The sequence below is a fragment of the Pelobates fuscus genome, chromosome 3 (assembly GCF_036172605.1).
Source record: "Pelobates fuscus isolate aPelFus1 chromosome 3, aPelFus1.pri, whole genome shotgun sequence".
Lineage (NCBI taxonomy): Eukaryota > Metazoa > Chordata > Amphibia > Anura > Pelobatidae > Pelobates > Pelobates fuscus.
In genome coordinates, this window is record NC_086319.1 from 17,339,258 (window position 1) to 17,356,202 (window position 16,945).

The 16,945-nt window shown below is 43.0% G+C and overlaps 1 protein-coding gene across 4 annotated transcripts in view; it reads right to left on the reverse strand.

Moving 5' to 3' along the window:
* CELSR1 (cadherin EGF LAG seven-pass G-type receptor 1) overlaps positions 1-16,945 on the reverse strand; it is a 160,101-nt gene that overhangs the window by 82,443 nt on the left and 60,713 nt on the right. For all 4 annotated transcript variants that reach the window (XM_063446783.1, XM_063446780.1, XM_063446784.1 and 1 more), the window contains exon 2: positions 121-759. In XM_063446783.1, the coding sequence (XP_063302853.1) occupies positions 121-759 (639 nt within the window). The remainder of the gene's footprint in view (positions 1-120; positions 760-16,945) is intronic.

A 16,945-nucleotide genomic window follows, 5' to 3' on the forward strand; every position in this document is an offset into this window, starting at 1 on the left:
TATTCTATAATTTGGCATTTAAGAGTTTAGTTGAAAGATTACTAAATCACTCCTAAAAGACCATTGAAAAAAATTACAAAAACAAAAAACCAACACATACATATTGCGGATGAAGCTTACCTGTGTATTCATCATTGCATTCACAAGAATAACCACCTTCTCTGCTCCGGCAGAGCCCATTCTTGCCACAGGGATTGGAGTAGCAGAGGTCAATCTCTGTTTCACAATAATCACCAGTAAATCCAGGTGGGCATCGGCACCGTAATCCATTGATAGGATGAATAGGGCGAAAGAGGACAGTGTTGGAGCTGATGAAGGGAGCTGAGCTGTCAAATTTCAGGACAGAAACACACTTCATATAATTCTCACATGGTTCCCTCAAACAAATGTTGTCATCAAATGGCAAGACCCTCTGTGTGGAGATCATGGTTAGAAGTGTTCTGTTGAGATAAATCTGTTCTTGGAGATCTTCAGAAAGAAAGAACTTGTTACGGACTCCACCAGGAAGCAAGGCTGAGAAGGTGACATTCAGAATGTTGGAACTCACGTCAGTGTCATTTTGTATATTGAAGACAAAGATGCCATCCTTGGTGGTAGACAACACTGTAGCAACTCCTTCCACGAAGAGCGAAAGAAGAGGAGACAAGAACTTTTCCTGGGACATGTTCTCCAGCCTGACCGTGATACTGTTAGTCAGCATGTCATCCGTGATTATGGTGACCCTGAGAGTGCAGTGTGCAGTAACACTATGGATGCCATCTGAAAGAAAGGGAAATAAGATAATGAGTACAATCACTTTATCAATAAAAAAAATTTTTAAAAATGGAAAGCGCAAACAAAATTAGAGTTGATATGCTTTAATAGATCTGTTAATCGTATTGTCGTAAAGGTTAGAGACACCCAAACATCACAAAGGAACAAATAATGGTTGTTTGTTAAATCGTTGCATGACAGACCTGGTTATTTCAGCATGGTTTAATTATAGAATGTGGAACCACATCAGTGGTATCAATGAAGTGTATTCACCATTTCTTGTAGACCATTCTCAGGTCTTGGTAATCCTCTTTAGGAATCATGGTATCTTTTGGATGGGAAATGTGTTTCCTGCATTTTTTTTTTTTAATTTGACAATTTTTATTTATTTTGTCAGTAAGCAACGTATTCAGGGTACAGAAAAGAATGGGATTATAGTTAATAAGATTAGATTTGTACAGTTGCTCCTTATACCGGGGGAGGGTACATAACGGAGGAAGAGGCGGGGGGGAGGGGGGAGGGGGTATGGGGGGTGCATCACAGGTTAATACAGACAAGCTTTTTTGTTACAGTAACAGTAAATCCACATTATTTCCAGTTCAGAACGACAATATGTCCCCACTGTAGCATGTCACACTACACATAACAACATATCAACATCAGCCTCCCACGGGTGGCTGTGGGAGTTTGAGTAAGCATATGTAACTTGGGTATGTTGAGGACATTACAGCTCATTTGCTAGGTACAGCCCCTGGTGCTTTACCTGGTACCTTACCAGATCTCCATGTTTGCCAAAGCTCCCAAGTTTTTCTATAGAGCGTAGAGGGGGGGAAGAGGGACGTGTAGGAGGTTTCGTAAATCCACTGCTTATGCAATTCCTCTAAGAGGTTTTCCATCTTGGGAAGGATGGTGGACTTCCATCTCCTTGCTATCAATTGCTGCGCCGTTAAGGCTATGTGTAAGGTCAACTTCCTGATGTGTGGGGCATTTCTCTAGGGAGTTCCAGCAATAGACACACCTGTGGGGTGAATGGGGGGGAGCTCTGTGTGGCTTCTCGGATCAATGCGTTGACATCCGTATATATGGTGCATTGTGCTGCTTGGCATCTCCAACAAAGTATTGAGATGGAGGGGAAGATCTTGTGCAGTCTGGTCGGCACTAAGTACCACCGGTATAGAATTTTGTGATGCTGTTCAATGTGGGAGGTGGATTTTAGTAGCCTTAGAGGGTCGTGTTTCCTGCATTTTAATATCAAAACTGCCTCCTCATCAACAATATTTTAGAATGACAATAGGAATGTGCCCCTAAAGACCGCAACGCAAACTACCAACAACATCAGTTTATGATAAACCAAATTCTACTGTGCAATTATGTTGCTCCTGTACAGTAAAGTTATTTGCCACTTTCACCCAACTTATCACATTGGAACATGCGGAGAGGTCTATTTGTCAATGTCAGTCTGTTCTGTTTTCTACTTACATCTCGAGTTATATGACCCGCTGAGACACTGTTCACAAGACAATAACTCTTTATTTAAAGAGAAAGCGACTGAGGTCCCTTTAAAACATATCTAGAAGCAAAACAAAAGGACGTGCTGCTGTGCCTTCAGAATGCTTTTAAGATGGTCTGCCAGAGTCCATAACATCATAATTAAATAGGGATTTATTGGTGGGATTCTACACCCCACAACTGACACATTTAATATATCAAGTCATCAAAACTATTAAAAAAAAAAATCAAATTGTTCAAACAAAAGGCCATTAGAGTGATGTAATAATTTCTTTGTCATTCACAGGATTTTTATTTTATTTTAGAGACAGTTGTTTCCATTTAACAGCCCTGAATCATTAATGAGGCCTGTGACCGAATGTCATTCATGTCCTCCACACAACAATCAGTCCCAGTATGCATCTTGCTGGCTACTTTATACACATACCTGCTGGCCCTTTAAACACACTGTACATTGCCTGGGCCAGTGGCCCTATACAGACAAAACAACTTTCTCACTCCGATTCTAATAGTGAATCAGCTTACCGACATAGCTTAAAATGTTTCTGGAAGGTCCACCAACATCGTATAATGCAAACTATTACTTAGTTAGTACGGTATTCCCTGAAGAACTTGCAATCTTTATATTAGTGAACCAAGTAAATGACCTTACTGCCTGTGACTAACAACTATCTTCACACATCTCAACTGACAAAATGGGCCACTTTTATTTTAGGTGTGTGAGTAGGAGTGTGGTCGGGGTCTGGGCTTTTCGGATTGTGAGTAGGGGTGTGGCCGGAGTCGGGGCTGTTCTGCTAGATTCTAGGTAAATGTAACTAAAATGTAATTTAAACAAGAACAAAGTATCTTATTTACACAAACTGATTTCTAAACACATTTATTGTAGTTTAAAGACACATTACTGGGAGTATTATTGCTGTGGAGCTCTGTTACACACTCAGACACATTACTGGGAGTATTATTGCTGTGGAGCTCTGTTATACATGCAGACACATTACTGGGAGTATTATTGCTGTGGAGCTCTGTTATACATGCAGACACATTACTGGGAGTATTATTGCTGCGGGGCTCTGTTATTAACGCAAACACATTACTGGGAGTATTATTGCTGGCGAGCTCTGTAATACAATCAGACACATCACTGAGAGTATTATTGCTGTGGAGCTCTGATATACACTCAGACACATTACTGGGAGTGTTATTGCTGTGGAGCTCTGTTATAGAATCAGACACATTACTGGGAGTATTATTGCTGTGGAGCTCTGTTATACAATCAGACACATCACTTGGAGTATTATAGATGTGGAGCTATGTCATACACGGACATTACTGGGAGTATTATTGCTGTGGAGCTCTGTTATACATGCAGACACATTACTGGGAGTATTATTGCTGTGGAGCTCTGTTATACATGCAGACACATTACTGGGAGTATTATTGCTGCGGGGCTCTTTCATTGACGCAAACACATTACTGGGAGTATTATTGCTGGGGAGCTCTGTGATACAATCAGACACATCACTGAGAGTATTATTGCTGTGGAGCTCTGATATACACTCAGACACATTACTGGGAGTGTTATTGCTGTGGAGCTCTGTTATAGAATCAGACACATTACCGGGAGTATTATTACTGTGGAGCTCTGTTATACAATCAGACGCATTACTGGGAGTATTATTGCTGTGGAGCTCTATTATACAATCAGACACATCACTTGGAGTATTATAGATGTGGAGCTCTGTCATACACGGACATTACTGGGAGTATTATTGCTGTGGAGCTCTATTATACACGCAGACACATTACTGGGAGTATTATTGCGGTGGAGCTCTGTTATACACTCAGACACATTACTGGGAGTATTATTGCGGTGGAGCTCTGTTATACACACAGACACATTACTGGGAGTATTATTGCTGTGGAGCTCTGTTACACACTCAGACACATTACTGGGAGTATTATTGCGGTGGAGCTCTATTATACACTCAGACACATTACTGGGAGTATTATGGCGGTGGAGCTCTGTTACACACTCAGACACACTAACAATATGGAGCTCCAAGAAAATAGTGACATTATGAGAGGAAATAGGATAGGGACAGGGTGATTTGGGCTGAAAATAGGGACTGTCCTTCCTAAATTGGGATACATGGGAGGTATGTATCAGGTGAATGATCAGAATACAGCAAAATGTTACAATGTTCATGTCTTGTAAATTCCTCATTTCAGAAAAAATAATTTAAAAAGCAATGTTTAGTGAGAACATTTGTTATCAGGTCAGCTTTCAAATCTCAATAACTAGAAGAGAATAATATTAGAATAATGTGTTTGATTTTAAACATGAATCTTTAAAGGATCACTATATGGTCAGGAACACAACCATGTACCACCATCTAGCCTCCCTGTGGCAGCCATCTGAGGAGTGGCCAGTGAAGTTATCACTAGGCTGTAATGTAAACACTGCATTTTCTCTGAAAAGACAGTGTTTACAGCAAAAAGCCTGACGGTAATGATTCTACTCACCAGAACAAATTCAATAAGCTGTAGCTGTTCTGGTGAATATAGTGTCCCTTTAATTATGAAAAAACACCCATCCTCAGGATCCACACATCTTGGTCATTACTATATGATAATAAATCTGGTACATCCACCATTCATCCAATGAAATGATATCACTGTCAGTGTGTGCAATGCCCCACGGCTGCCGTGGTTACACACAGGTACTGTTTGTCTTGGCTGGTGACAACTGTCACAAATAATGTCACCTGCAACATCAAACAACTGAATGAGGAAGAAAATTTCCCATTTTGGACTTTTACCATTTATCAAATACACTGGATTTTAAAATCAGTAAAATGTGTTATATGAAGTAATAATGGTCTGAGAATAGAGATAAATAATAATGTTAATTTTCCATCAATCAGAAACCTACAAATCTCGACCTGAAATAACGGTCCCCTATTTATTTGTGTCTCTTTTTTGTTGCTGATTAGGGTTGGCTAGCAGGTCATATAATCATTTACCTTTAAACCGTTTATAAAATTACAATTAAGAAGCAAATCATGGCTGCCTTTTTAACCCCTTAAGGACCAAATTTCTGGAATAAAAAGGGAATTATGACATGTCACACATGTCATGTGTCCTTAAGGGGTTAAAGATGCTTTTTTCCATGGTATAGATATTCCATTATTTTTTTTTTTCTGCCGTCTGCTTCAATATTATGATTTGGTGGATAAGTATTTAAAATGCAGGTTCCTATCCTTCGAGGAATACAGGATTATTTACCAAAGTCAGAATTCAAAGTGAAATTCAAATTTGAGGCCAAAATAGCAAAATTCGAAAAATCCTCTAAATCGCCATTGCTTCCAGTTTCACTTTTTGGTCCTTGAATTTGAAATTCACACTGAATTCTCACTTTAGAGAAATGAATAACGCTGACAGATTCTCTCCTGGAAACACAGGACAGTTAGACAGCTGCGCAGGTGTCAGAAGTGCCAGGACGGCCTGCGTCTGAGCCTCGTGGTCTGGGCAGACAGGTGGGGAGAGCCGTACCGGATAGCAGCTGTTCCGTAAGTCTGGAGCTGCCCGCATGGATGAAAGCTTAGAAGCCAAAACACAGAGTAATTGGAAGCCGATGTAGAATGAGACCCAGAGTGACGCTCTACACTCTAATTATTCCGCATGTCAAAACAGATCAAATAAAACATGGGGCTTGTATGTCCATAGTGCATTAAAATCAATACATACGTCAATTAATAAAACAGTGAAAACAAGAGTTGGAGGCACCTGGCTGCTTTGTCTTTTTAACAGAATTGAGGAGAGAGGGGGAGCAACAGACATAAAGGATAAAAGACGTGATACGTTTAAAAGGGGTGTGAAACACTAACATATTATAAAAAATATTGTTATAATAAAAAAAAAACAAAAAAAACAAAAAAAAGGCCCTACGTAACAGCTGCAAATAATTGTGTTTACAAAACTCCCAGAATGCCTCACAAAATATGGAAATTAACACAGCGCAGTCACAGTTTAAATTCTCACACCATGTTGTGGCTTCCAGGATACATCAGCATTAGTCTGATACGTTACATCCAGATTTGTGGGATGTACGACCACTATCCATTATCATCTATGTGCAAGTATCACTATAATGCTTAAATTATTCATCATTTAAAACTGACGTAGTTATTGTTCTAAATGAATTTCTAATATTGGGGTTCGTGAAAGTGCAGTCATTCTTTTACACCAGCTTTAGCCCTAATTTTAATACTTAGCACCCAATAGATTTAATCACAACCTCAATGCTACTACCAATTGCTTATATCAGTCTTCCCAATTGGAGAATTAATTGGATATAAAATTTAGATACGCAACAGTAAGATTTTTCAACATTAATGACCTATAGCGAACGTTAATCAATTGCAGTAATTCACATTTGCTATAGATGATTCATATTGGCAAATTTATCAATAGCGAAGTCTTTTCTGCTTCATTATATCACTAACCTTCCATAATTGATGAGATCACATTGTGTTTAGGGAGAAAGTTTGGGTATAAAACAACATTGAGGGTTAAAGACAGGACAAGAATTTCTGTATTAATGATGACAAATTGAACAGGTTAGAATTCGTTATGTATCAATGATCTAGGGAATGGAGAGAGTTCGTTGTAAATTGCTGCTTCTATATTTGACATAATTATGAGCGGCAGTGACAGAGAGGAGCGCCTTTTATTGTAAATTATATACGGTGCTTATAGTGATTGTAATGTCCCTTTAAGGATGAAACAAGAGTAGTTCAAGAGAAAGAGAGAAGGCGCAAGGTCGCAGGAAGAAGAGACTTATTTTTTTTTTAAAATAACTTTTTTCGCACTATCACTTCCTCACCTGACCTCCCAGGAACACGTTATAGAGAAAAGGTGAACGCCTTAAGGGGATACACACAATGCAGAGATGGCAGTCAGTTCTCCCATTACAACTGTCGCTGTTTAAAATGTGTGACACTGAAAGCTCTTTGTTATTACAATGTGTCTCGTTAAGATGCAGAACACGGCACCTGTGAGCACAGATCTCACAAGAGTCGGCTAATGGGAGCTTTTTACTGGGGAAGGTCCCTGATAACTTCATTCCTGGGATTTCATTACCATAATATTGCAGCTGCTGCCTGATACCAAACTGGTTGTCCCTGTTACCCCTTCAGCCGCTGTCACTTTAGATTTATTGCATTTCCCTCCGGCTGACCTCTTACAAATCAGCCACTTGTCACTGGTGAAATTCTTGCCATATCGGTGGCAAGCGGAGCTGTGATCTCTTAAACTCAGTCATGGATCAGTTACTTTACTGGTGGTCAGTGAGAAAGGCCACTAATATAAAAAACTCACAGGTTTATCATTAAGCCTTCAACGGAAATGAAATTCCTCGATCTAATCACAATCAGTCCCTTAAAGGCCTTAAATTGTCAAGGTCACCAGAAAATGTATCTTTCCTTAACGAAGTTAAAATAATAATGTATCTATTAATAATGTTACTCTTTTTATCCAAACTATAGTAATTTGGCTGAAATTAACAACTTAATGTGTGTTACTAATAAAAGGTGGAGACCGCCATTTTGGAATTGTATCAAACCACCAGTGTCAGTTCCTGGTATATAAACAAGGTTGTATAGATCATGTGATATTAACAGCCAATCAGAGTCTATGATTTGCAGAGTGGCTGCAAGCATTTCCCTGTACAGGAAATGGTTCTTTGAACTCTGACGAAGCTCGATGCCCAGCACAACGTTAGCTAGAAATCTTTGATTGGATTTGATTTAATAATAATAACCTGCAGATCAGAACTTTTTGGAAGTGAAATAGCCAGTAAGACTTTCTTTTAAACAAATGAAAATAATTGCAGAGCTGCACGAATTCCAACACTAAAAATAAATATTTCTCAAATTATTACAGAGACATAACTTTATTTGTAGGTAGGTGTGTAAAAATATTGCACAAACTATGTCATTTTTTGCTTTTAAATAAATGAAAAAAAAAATACCATAGCACCTGTTCCAACTCTGAGTAATGTTAATATATATACATATTGCCAAGAAAATAAAGAAATATCGAATAGAAACAAAGGATCTCGGTTTGTCATCTGGAATGGACTGTGTCAGTAACAATGTTAAAATTCAGACAATGGGTATCAATGCTTTACACACACTGGATTAAAACGCGAGGGGAGGGATTTTAAATAAATGTGAATTCAGGTGCACGTCATCATTTTATCCATAAGCTCGGTACAAACTACAACGGAGAGGGCATTCACTGAAATCTGCCAGGAATTCAAAGTGTATTCAAATTAAGGCCAAAGTAGTCGAACCGGAATCTTCGTTTACTGGGAGACATGTTCTAATTCAGTTATTTTGGCCTTAAATTTGACATTCACTTTGGATTCACGACAAATCTCACTTTATTGAATAATCCTGTTAGTTCATGGTGATGCAGAACAGGTGAACAAGTTGTAAATAATGACAACAGATGAGAGCCCTGCGAAAAGTATGTACAGTGTAAAGGCGGTCACTGGTTCCACGGCACAGACCTTCTTCAGCCCCATTTGCTTTTCTGTGGAACATTCAGACTACGCAGACACAATGTCACGATCCATTTCTGTGATTGACATGTGAGGAATGAGGAGAAGAAGAGAGAGGTCAATGTCACCACAAACCCTAGTCTAGCAGCCCTCTATCGGAGACCGCCATGACAGGTGGTGGAAGCAAAGAACGTATGATTTATGCTACTGGAACCCCAAATCTAGCAGCATCACATCCAGCCTACAATTAGACAGGAGACCTGTGTCACCAGAGATACTAATCTGTCAGTTTCCCATTGTAGCCTGTCGAGGCAAGTATCCTTCATTGAATGGAGATCTGCGCCATCAGAGGTATTGATCAGTCACCTGTCACATCAAGTCAGGAAAAGAGATCTGTGCCAGAGACATGGATCATATCTGCCTTCCAAATAACCAAGAAAAACTATGGCTCTGATGTGGAATTATTAAAAATCTTTATTGTACTTGTATTGAATTATTGTACTAACTCCATTTTAACTTTATACTGTGACTTCGTCCTCCATCTTGTCCTCCTAACCTGACTTCTTCAATCCTCCATTTTGTCCTCATGACTTAACTTGTTCATTTTAAAACTACATTACGTGACTGAACTTCTCAACCCAATTAATACAGTAGACAAAGACCGTGTTTCCTTCAAGGACAAGTACCAGGAGGTGCTGGCTACTCCTTAAGACTTGCTGGCTACTCCTTAAGAGCTTGTAAGATAGTACAGTTTGAAGGCCACAGAACACAGTAGTAATGAAATGTTCTATTCATAAGAGACCTTGCACCTGGACATAAAGCCTGATATCACTGACCGTGTAAAATGACGCTTAGGACCCCCTTGTCCCCCACCCGTGTCCAGAATAATCCCACCTCTGATGGGTGGGCACGGGACTAACCTCTTAATTTTACTAACCAATAGGTAAGACACTAACTCCGTCACTTAACAATTAATCCAATTGATGATGTTTATTTGCTGATATTCTAATAATCAATGATGACGCAAAATGCCTCTTAAAAGGGCCTGCGCGCCCGCTTTTTCTTCACTTGCCAATAAACTTTCTCGAAGTTATTTTAACCTGAACCTCGTGTGTCAGACTTAATTACTTCAGCGTATATACGCAATTTAATTTTATTGATTTGGACAGGAACAGATAGACTTTGAACATTTTGGTTTACTTTCAAAAAGTACCATAACAACTTGGCGCCCAACGTGGGGCACCGGGCTATGTCCGGCCGGTGAGCCGTCCTAAGGAAGACAAGGGTGGACGGAGGAATCCAGGGGGAAGGAAGGGAGACTGATCACCTCCAGATACACGGTAGAGACTTCTGCAGAGCCACCGGTACGTTCCGGCCCCTTTGATTGACCCGTCCACGTGTCTGTGACTGCTTCCCGGGAGGACATCAAAGACAGGTAATATCTTGCCCGGTGTCTCGTTACTCACTTGTTTACCTGCATTTTAGTCTATCTGTTGCCTGGGTGTGTTTGAATTGTGTTTGAATTGTTTGCCTGTTTCCCCATTTTGAGATAAAGGGGGGGTGGACCTGCAGGGGATTTGCCTGGGGTTCTGTCTTGCTTGTTTTCCCCTTTTTGGGATAAAGGGGGGTGGACCTGAGGGGATTTGCCTGGGTCTTCTGTGTGTCTGTCTATCTGTTTGTATTTTACCCCTTTTGGGATAAAGGGGGGTTGACCCGTGGATGTGTTCCTGGGGGGTCTTCTGTTGCCTGTTTTACCTCTTTTAGGAACCACGGTGCTGTGGTTGTAAGGAAAAAGAGGGGTTGACCCGTGGATGTGTTCCTGGGGGGTCTTCTTTGCCTGTTTACTTCTTTTAGGAGCCTCGTGGCTGTGGCTGTAAGGAAAAAGAAGTTTGTGGAACTGTGGGATCTGTGTAGAATCATAGTTTCCTGTGATCCAAGTTTGTGTCACTTTGATAGCCTAGCTAGCTTCACTGTGCGCGTTCGGACTATCCAGCTCTAGTTGAGTTGGGGACGTCCTGACCCGGACCATCCAGCTCTAGTTGAGTTGGGGACGTCCTGACCCGGACCCGTCGGCTCTAGTTGAGCTGAAGGTCCACTGATTATTTAATCGTGGTAGGAGACTTAGCCTTGTGGCAGGGGACTTTGTTTCCTGGGGGAATTCAGGCAGGTATTGCTTGTTTTTCGCATCACGTGGTAGTGAGACTTATAAGTGGGTTTTATAGGGGCACTACGGGAGTGAGGATAGACGTGGCCACATTCTTGTGGACTGCAGAGTAGAGGGAGGCTGGAAAGGATTTCGGACCGGTGTTAGCTGTTATCCTTGGCCGCTGGTAGTGAGACTTACGAAAGTCGTTCTCCGAGCGGGGACACTACGAGGTTGAGAAAGGTGACTTTGGAGTAAGCACATGTAGAAGGAAAGGGATTATTGTTGATTTTATTTGAACTGTAATGCATGCACTGTATTTCAATTGTATTGTTGTCTTGTCTGTTTTATTAGGAGTCTCATGAACTCCTGTGTCTGTCCTGTGCCTTTCATCTTTTCTAAACTTCCTATATTATTATACTATCCACTCCCATTTCTCTTGAAAGAGAAGTGATTGGTCACACACTTCTCACCTCGCTCCAATCCGTGTCTACCACCCCGGGTAGGCGGATTCAGTGACTAGTCTACGTTTTGGGAAGACGCACCTGAGAAAGTCCCACGATTCTCGGGTGGCAGTCGAGCATTGTAGACGTTCTTGTTCAGTTTTCCTTCTCTCTCCCTATATCTAGGACGCTGGTATAGGGGTAAAGGGATTATGGGACAGGATTTAAGCAAGCCCAGTAAGGGCTGGTTAGCATGTGATTTAGTCGAAGACAGAGAGGGTGAGGAAATGGTTAAAGGTGTTGAAAAGATTGCAAAAGTATGTAGAATTGCTGTACCGACATGTGGAAGATTGCAACCAGAAAGTTGGCGTAGGTTACTGACAGAAAAGAAAGGCAAACTTACAGATAATGGTTTATTAAAGACTGCTGAAGCATGGTATAGAGTAGCGAAGGCTATTCAGCTAGAAGGTTGGGTTGAGGAAGAGATAAATCACAAAGGTGTGAAATTGTTTGTGTATCATAATAATTGTGTTGCTGGGGTCTATCCTCAGCCAGCGCCCAAAACCGGCGCCCAGGGAATGTCTATCCCCAAGGTTCAGTCAGCAATTAGTGATAGCCAGCTGACTATGTTCCCCACTCCCAATACCCATCCCATCACCTCCCCTGTCTGCCCGGTCTTGAATTCTGATGGATCTTTCTTTTCCCCTGCCCCATCTTTAACATTCCCATCATCCTCATCCATCCCTACGCTACCTGCTATACCTTCCCCTAACATTTCATCTGCCATTCCTGCCCTACACTCTCTCTCTGTTCATGACCCCCTCCTCTCTTCTTCCACCCAACTAACCACCTCCTCCGCCCTTGCCCCGGCTCCTCCCTCTACACCCACCCCTACCAATCCCTCTCCGTTCCCTCCCATCTCCACCCCAGCTCAATACCCCACCTCCTTCCCCTCCCCAGCCTGGCCCTACCCCTTCCCATATCCCATGGCCCTGCCCTATCCCGGATATCCACTCTCCACTCCCCAAGCCACGCCCCAGGTTCCGGTCATGCCCAGTCCGGCACAGTCTGCCCCGGATGTGCCCTCTTCCAACATGGCCGCCACTTCTTCCCTTAACCCTAATGTAGTACCTTCTCCGGCCACCAATATGGCGGCCCCCAGTTCGGCCCTGATGCCGGTAATTCCCGGTGACTACCTATCCCCAGGTTATGACTCGCTAGCTACCCCTGCATCTGGGGCTCGTTCCCAACCACCGATCCTTTCACCTCATTCAGGCCCTGCACCACGCAAAAAAGCCAATATCATAGAATTCGATGATGACGAGATGGACAGGGTGTCCCATGTCTCATCGGAGCTTGCCGCGGGAGCCCCAACTCATCGTTCTATCGATGACCCCTTCGGCCACAAGGGTCGGGGAGAACAGGCCCCTCCTAAATATGTTGCTTTCAATCCCACTCAAGCTAGTGCTCTAATGAAATCACTCCCTGACCCAGAAAAACAGCCTATGCCCTTCTACCGAGGGATAGTTCAAATTCAAAAGACTTATTCCGCAGCATGGCGTGATCTACTGAGCATTTGTGCTATAAAAGCAGGGGATGCATATTGGCCAAGCATGGCCCGACACCTCAGTACAGATCTGCTCAGCAGTGATGTTGATTACCCCTCTGGAGTAACTTTTTGCACCCAATTAAGAGAATGGGCTAAGGACAAACTTGCGGATCAGGCTGCTGGCCTTACTGATGTTATTCAAGATAAAGGAGAATCAGTGGAAAGGTTTCATGCAAGACTGTATCAAATGTTCACAGATTTGGGGTTTGATCTTACAGATAAGATTCATTCACAAATGCTGTCAGGTGCGTTTGTCCAAGGTGTTAAAGACTCTATACGCAAGGGAATCATTGCTGCACGTCCTGAATACAAGGTTGTTCCTTTAGATACCCTGCTTTTAGTTGCTAGAGGTCTGGAATCTGTTCAGACCCCAAGAAGACCCAATCCAGCTCCACTCATGGTGGCCCGCGCTACCCCCATCACCTCTGGCACCAAGGGTGCCAAGCTAGAGGATGTAACTTGTTTTAATTGTGGGGCTCAGGGACACTACAGAAGTGATTGTCCGGAACCTAAAAAGGAACCTGGGGCACCCAGAAAATTCTCTAAATCTGCCCCAGGCCCCAAGACCGAGAAAAAGATTCCAATTATTGAAGAACCAGATGATTAGGAAATTGGCAAGCCTGTGTCTGTGACCCCTGTCATGGCAGTGTCTACAGGGGACAAAGGGGGGCCACTTGCCACAGTGACTTTACCCATTGAAGGCCACCCCACCACATTTCTAGTTGACACAGGTGCAGCCCGTAGTGTTCTGCGAGAACAAGACCTGCCAGACCCATCCTTCCTGTCCAGTATTGATGTCTCTTGTGTTGGAGTGGATGGCCAGCCAAGACGTAGCCCTTTAACAACTCCGCTGCGAGTTGGTTCTAGCCTGCTCGCTCGCTTTGTAGTATCCTCCACATGCCCCATTAACCTGTTAGGTGCTGATGTCCTCTCACGCCTGCAAGCATCCATCACTTTTACCCCGGATGGGCAGGTAGAAATGTTTACACCTCTGTCTGTATCAGACACTTCAGCCCTATGCTCTTTGCCTCTGATGCTGCATTTAGAAAAGCCCCGTGAGGGGGCAGCAGAATTAAGGTCCAATTTCCCAGAGGAATTAAAAACACAGGTGCCCGCTAAGTTATGGTCCTCAGGCCCAGAGGACATAGGTCACCTAAATGTTCCCCCTGTGGTGGTAAAGCTTATTCCAGGAGCTAAGTTACCAAGAAAACCACAATATCCATTAAAACCAGCACAGTCCGCTGCAATTTCTGTCCACATCAAGGCACTCTTGGAGAAGGGTGCCCTGGTAAAATGTAAATCTGAATGCAATACCCCGTTATTTCCTGTGAAAAAGAAAACTCCAAAGGGTGAACCAGAGAAGTACAGGATGGTCCAGGACCTCCGTGCTGTTAATGAAGCTACCGTCCTGGACACCCCTCTTGTACCAAATCCTCATACTCTGCTCTCTGGAGTCCCACCATCTGCAAAATTCTTTACAGTTATTGACCTGGCCAATGCCTTTTTCAGTGTCCCACTGGACCCATCCTGTCAATACCTGTTTGCTTTCACTCATGAAATGCAACAGTATACCTGGACTGTCATGCCCCAAGGGGCACAAAATTCTCCAAGTCAATTTGCTAAGGCCATGGGCACCATCCTTGACCCATGGCAAGCTGAGCACCCAGAAGTTGTCCTGCTTCAGTATGTGGATGATCTATTGCTATGTGGAGATGATGTACCCACTACTGAAAGGTGTTCACTTAGTCTCCTGTGCTATTTGGCAGAACAAGGATGCAAAGCTTCACTTATCAAGCTACAATTCTGTCAATCCTCAGTGATCTTCCTTGGACATTGCCTATCTCAAGGTACCAGACACCTTACTCGGGACCGGGTAAGAGCTGTTTTGGACATTCCACCTCCAAGGACTTCAAAGTCTCTTCATGCCTTCCTAGGCCTCATTTCCTACTGCAGAGCATGGATCCCAGAAGCCTCTCTGCTTATGCAACCTCTCTATGATGCTCTTAAGTCTGACCCGTTCTGTCTGACCAATGAAGCCCTGGCCAATTTCGATGCTTTAAAACGGGCCATTGCTTCTGCTCCTGCCTTGGGCCTACCTGACTACTCCAAACCCTTTAAATTGTTTGTCTCTGAAAGACAAGGCCACGCAACAGGAGTACTCACCCAAACTAATGACCTAAGAGGCCGCCAGAGGCCTATTGGATATTTCTCATGTCAACTGGACATTGTGGCCAGAGGGACTCCTTCCTGTCTCAGGGCTGTTTTTGCTGCAAGAGAACTCATAGAGAGGACCTCAGACCTGGTCCTTGGCCACCCTCTGGTTGTTTTGGCCCCTCATGACATCTCTGCCATCGTCAACCAAGTCCAGCTCAAGCACGTGTCTCCAGCCAGACACCTGCGCCTACAGTGTCATCTTCTTTTGCCTGACAACATTTCCATCCAAAGATGTCAAGTGCTTAATCCGTCCACTCTTCTTCCACTCCCTGAGGGGGGTATCTACTATGGATTTATCACAGATGAAACCTACATCTACCTGCTCTGTGGATGTATCAAGAAAGTCATGCATCCACATTTGTCATTTCATGAAGATGAGACACCTCTTTGTGAAGGCCCGGATTACGCCTTCTGTACCATGTGGTACAAGCCAAATATTACTCCCGAACCTTGCTATGAAGATGAGCTTTACCACTGGACCGATGTAAAGCTCACTGCACAAGACTTTTATTGCGACTCTGAAGGTAATAGCATGGTCTTGGTCCAACTACCTCAACAACTTAACTACCTCTACCGCCATTGGGATACCGCTATCCCACATATTCCTGTTACCAAGTTGAAGACAAAGTCATGGAATGACCTTGGGCCCATGGCAAAACTATGGGCCACCATGAACGAAGAACAGCTACAGGAAAATGGTATTGTCAAATACCCAACAACTGACCTTCTAGAAGCATGGCCACGCCATTTCCTGGAAAAGGAATTCCAAGATCTGGTCATAAAGAATGATTATGACCCAGAAACACCTCATGACTGTTTTGAACAGATGAAAATGGAAACAGTGCACTTACCAACTGTGCATGAGAACCCATTACCAGATCCGGATTTTACCCTGTTTGTGGACGGATCGAGATATGCCGATGAAGGTGGAACATATCACACAGGATATGCCGTAACCACAACAGATGAAGTCATTAAATCATCATCCTTACCGCCAGCAATGTCTGCGCAAGAAGCTGAATTACAGGCTCTGACTTCAGCATGCAAAATTTCCGAAGGAAAACGTGCCAACATCTATACAGATTCAAGATATGCCCTGGGCGTGGCACATGACTTCGGCCTAATTTGGAAGACTAGAGGATTTCTTACCACCGCCGGTACACCAGTCAAACACAGCACTGCGATCAAGGAGCTAATGGATGCCCTCCTACTCCCCAAAGAAGTGGCCGTTTTGAAAGTTAAGGCCCATGGGAAATTGGATACAGATGAAGCAAAGGGCAACCATTTGGCTGATCAAGCTGCTAAGTTAGCGGCCAGGGATCTGCAGGAAGTGGATGAAGAAGTGTCCGGACAAGAAGAAGAAGAAGAAGAAGAAGTCCCTATTTTTGCTTTGCAAACTCTTCCTACTGATTTGCGAATTTTACAAGAACAACAAGCTGCAGTCACTCCTGAGGAAATCCAGAAATGGAAAAAGAAAGGAGCTGTCCAAAAGGACGGAATATATTACAACAACTTCAAATTTTGTCTTCCCAGAAATTTATACCCAGCAGTGGTCCAATGGGCACATGGGCCTGCACACCTGTCAAAAGAACTGATGGCCGCCCTCATACAGAAGTATTATGAAGCACCCGGAATCACAACATTGATAAGCAACTTCTGCAAAGCCTGTGTTATTTGTGCAAAATGCAACCCGGGAAGACCAGTCAAGG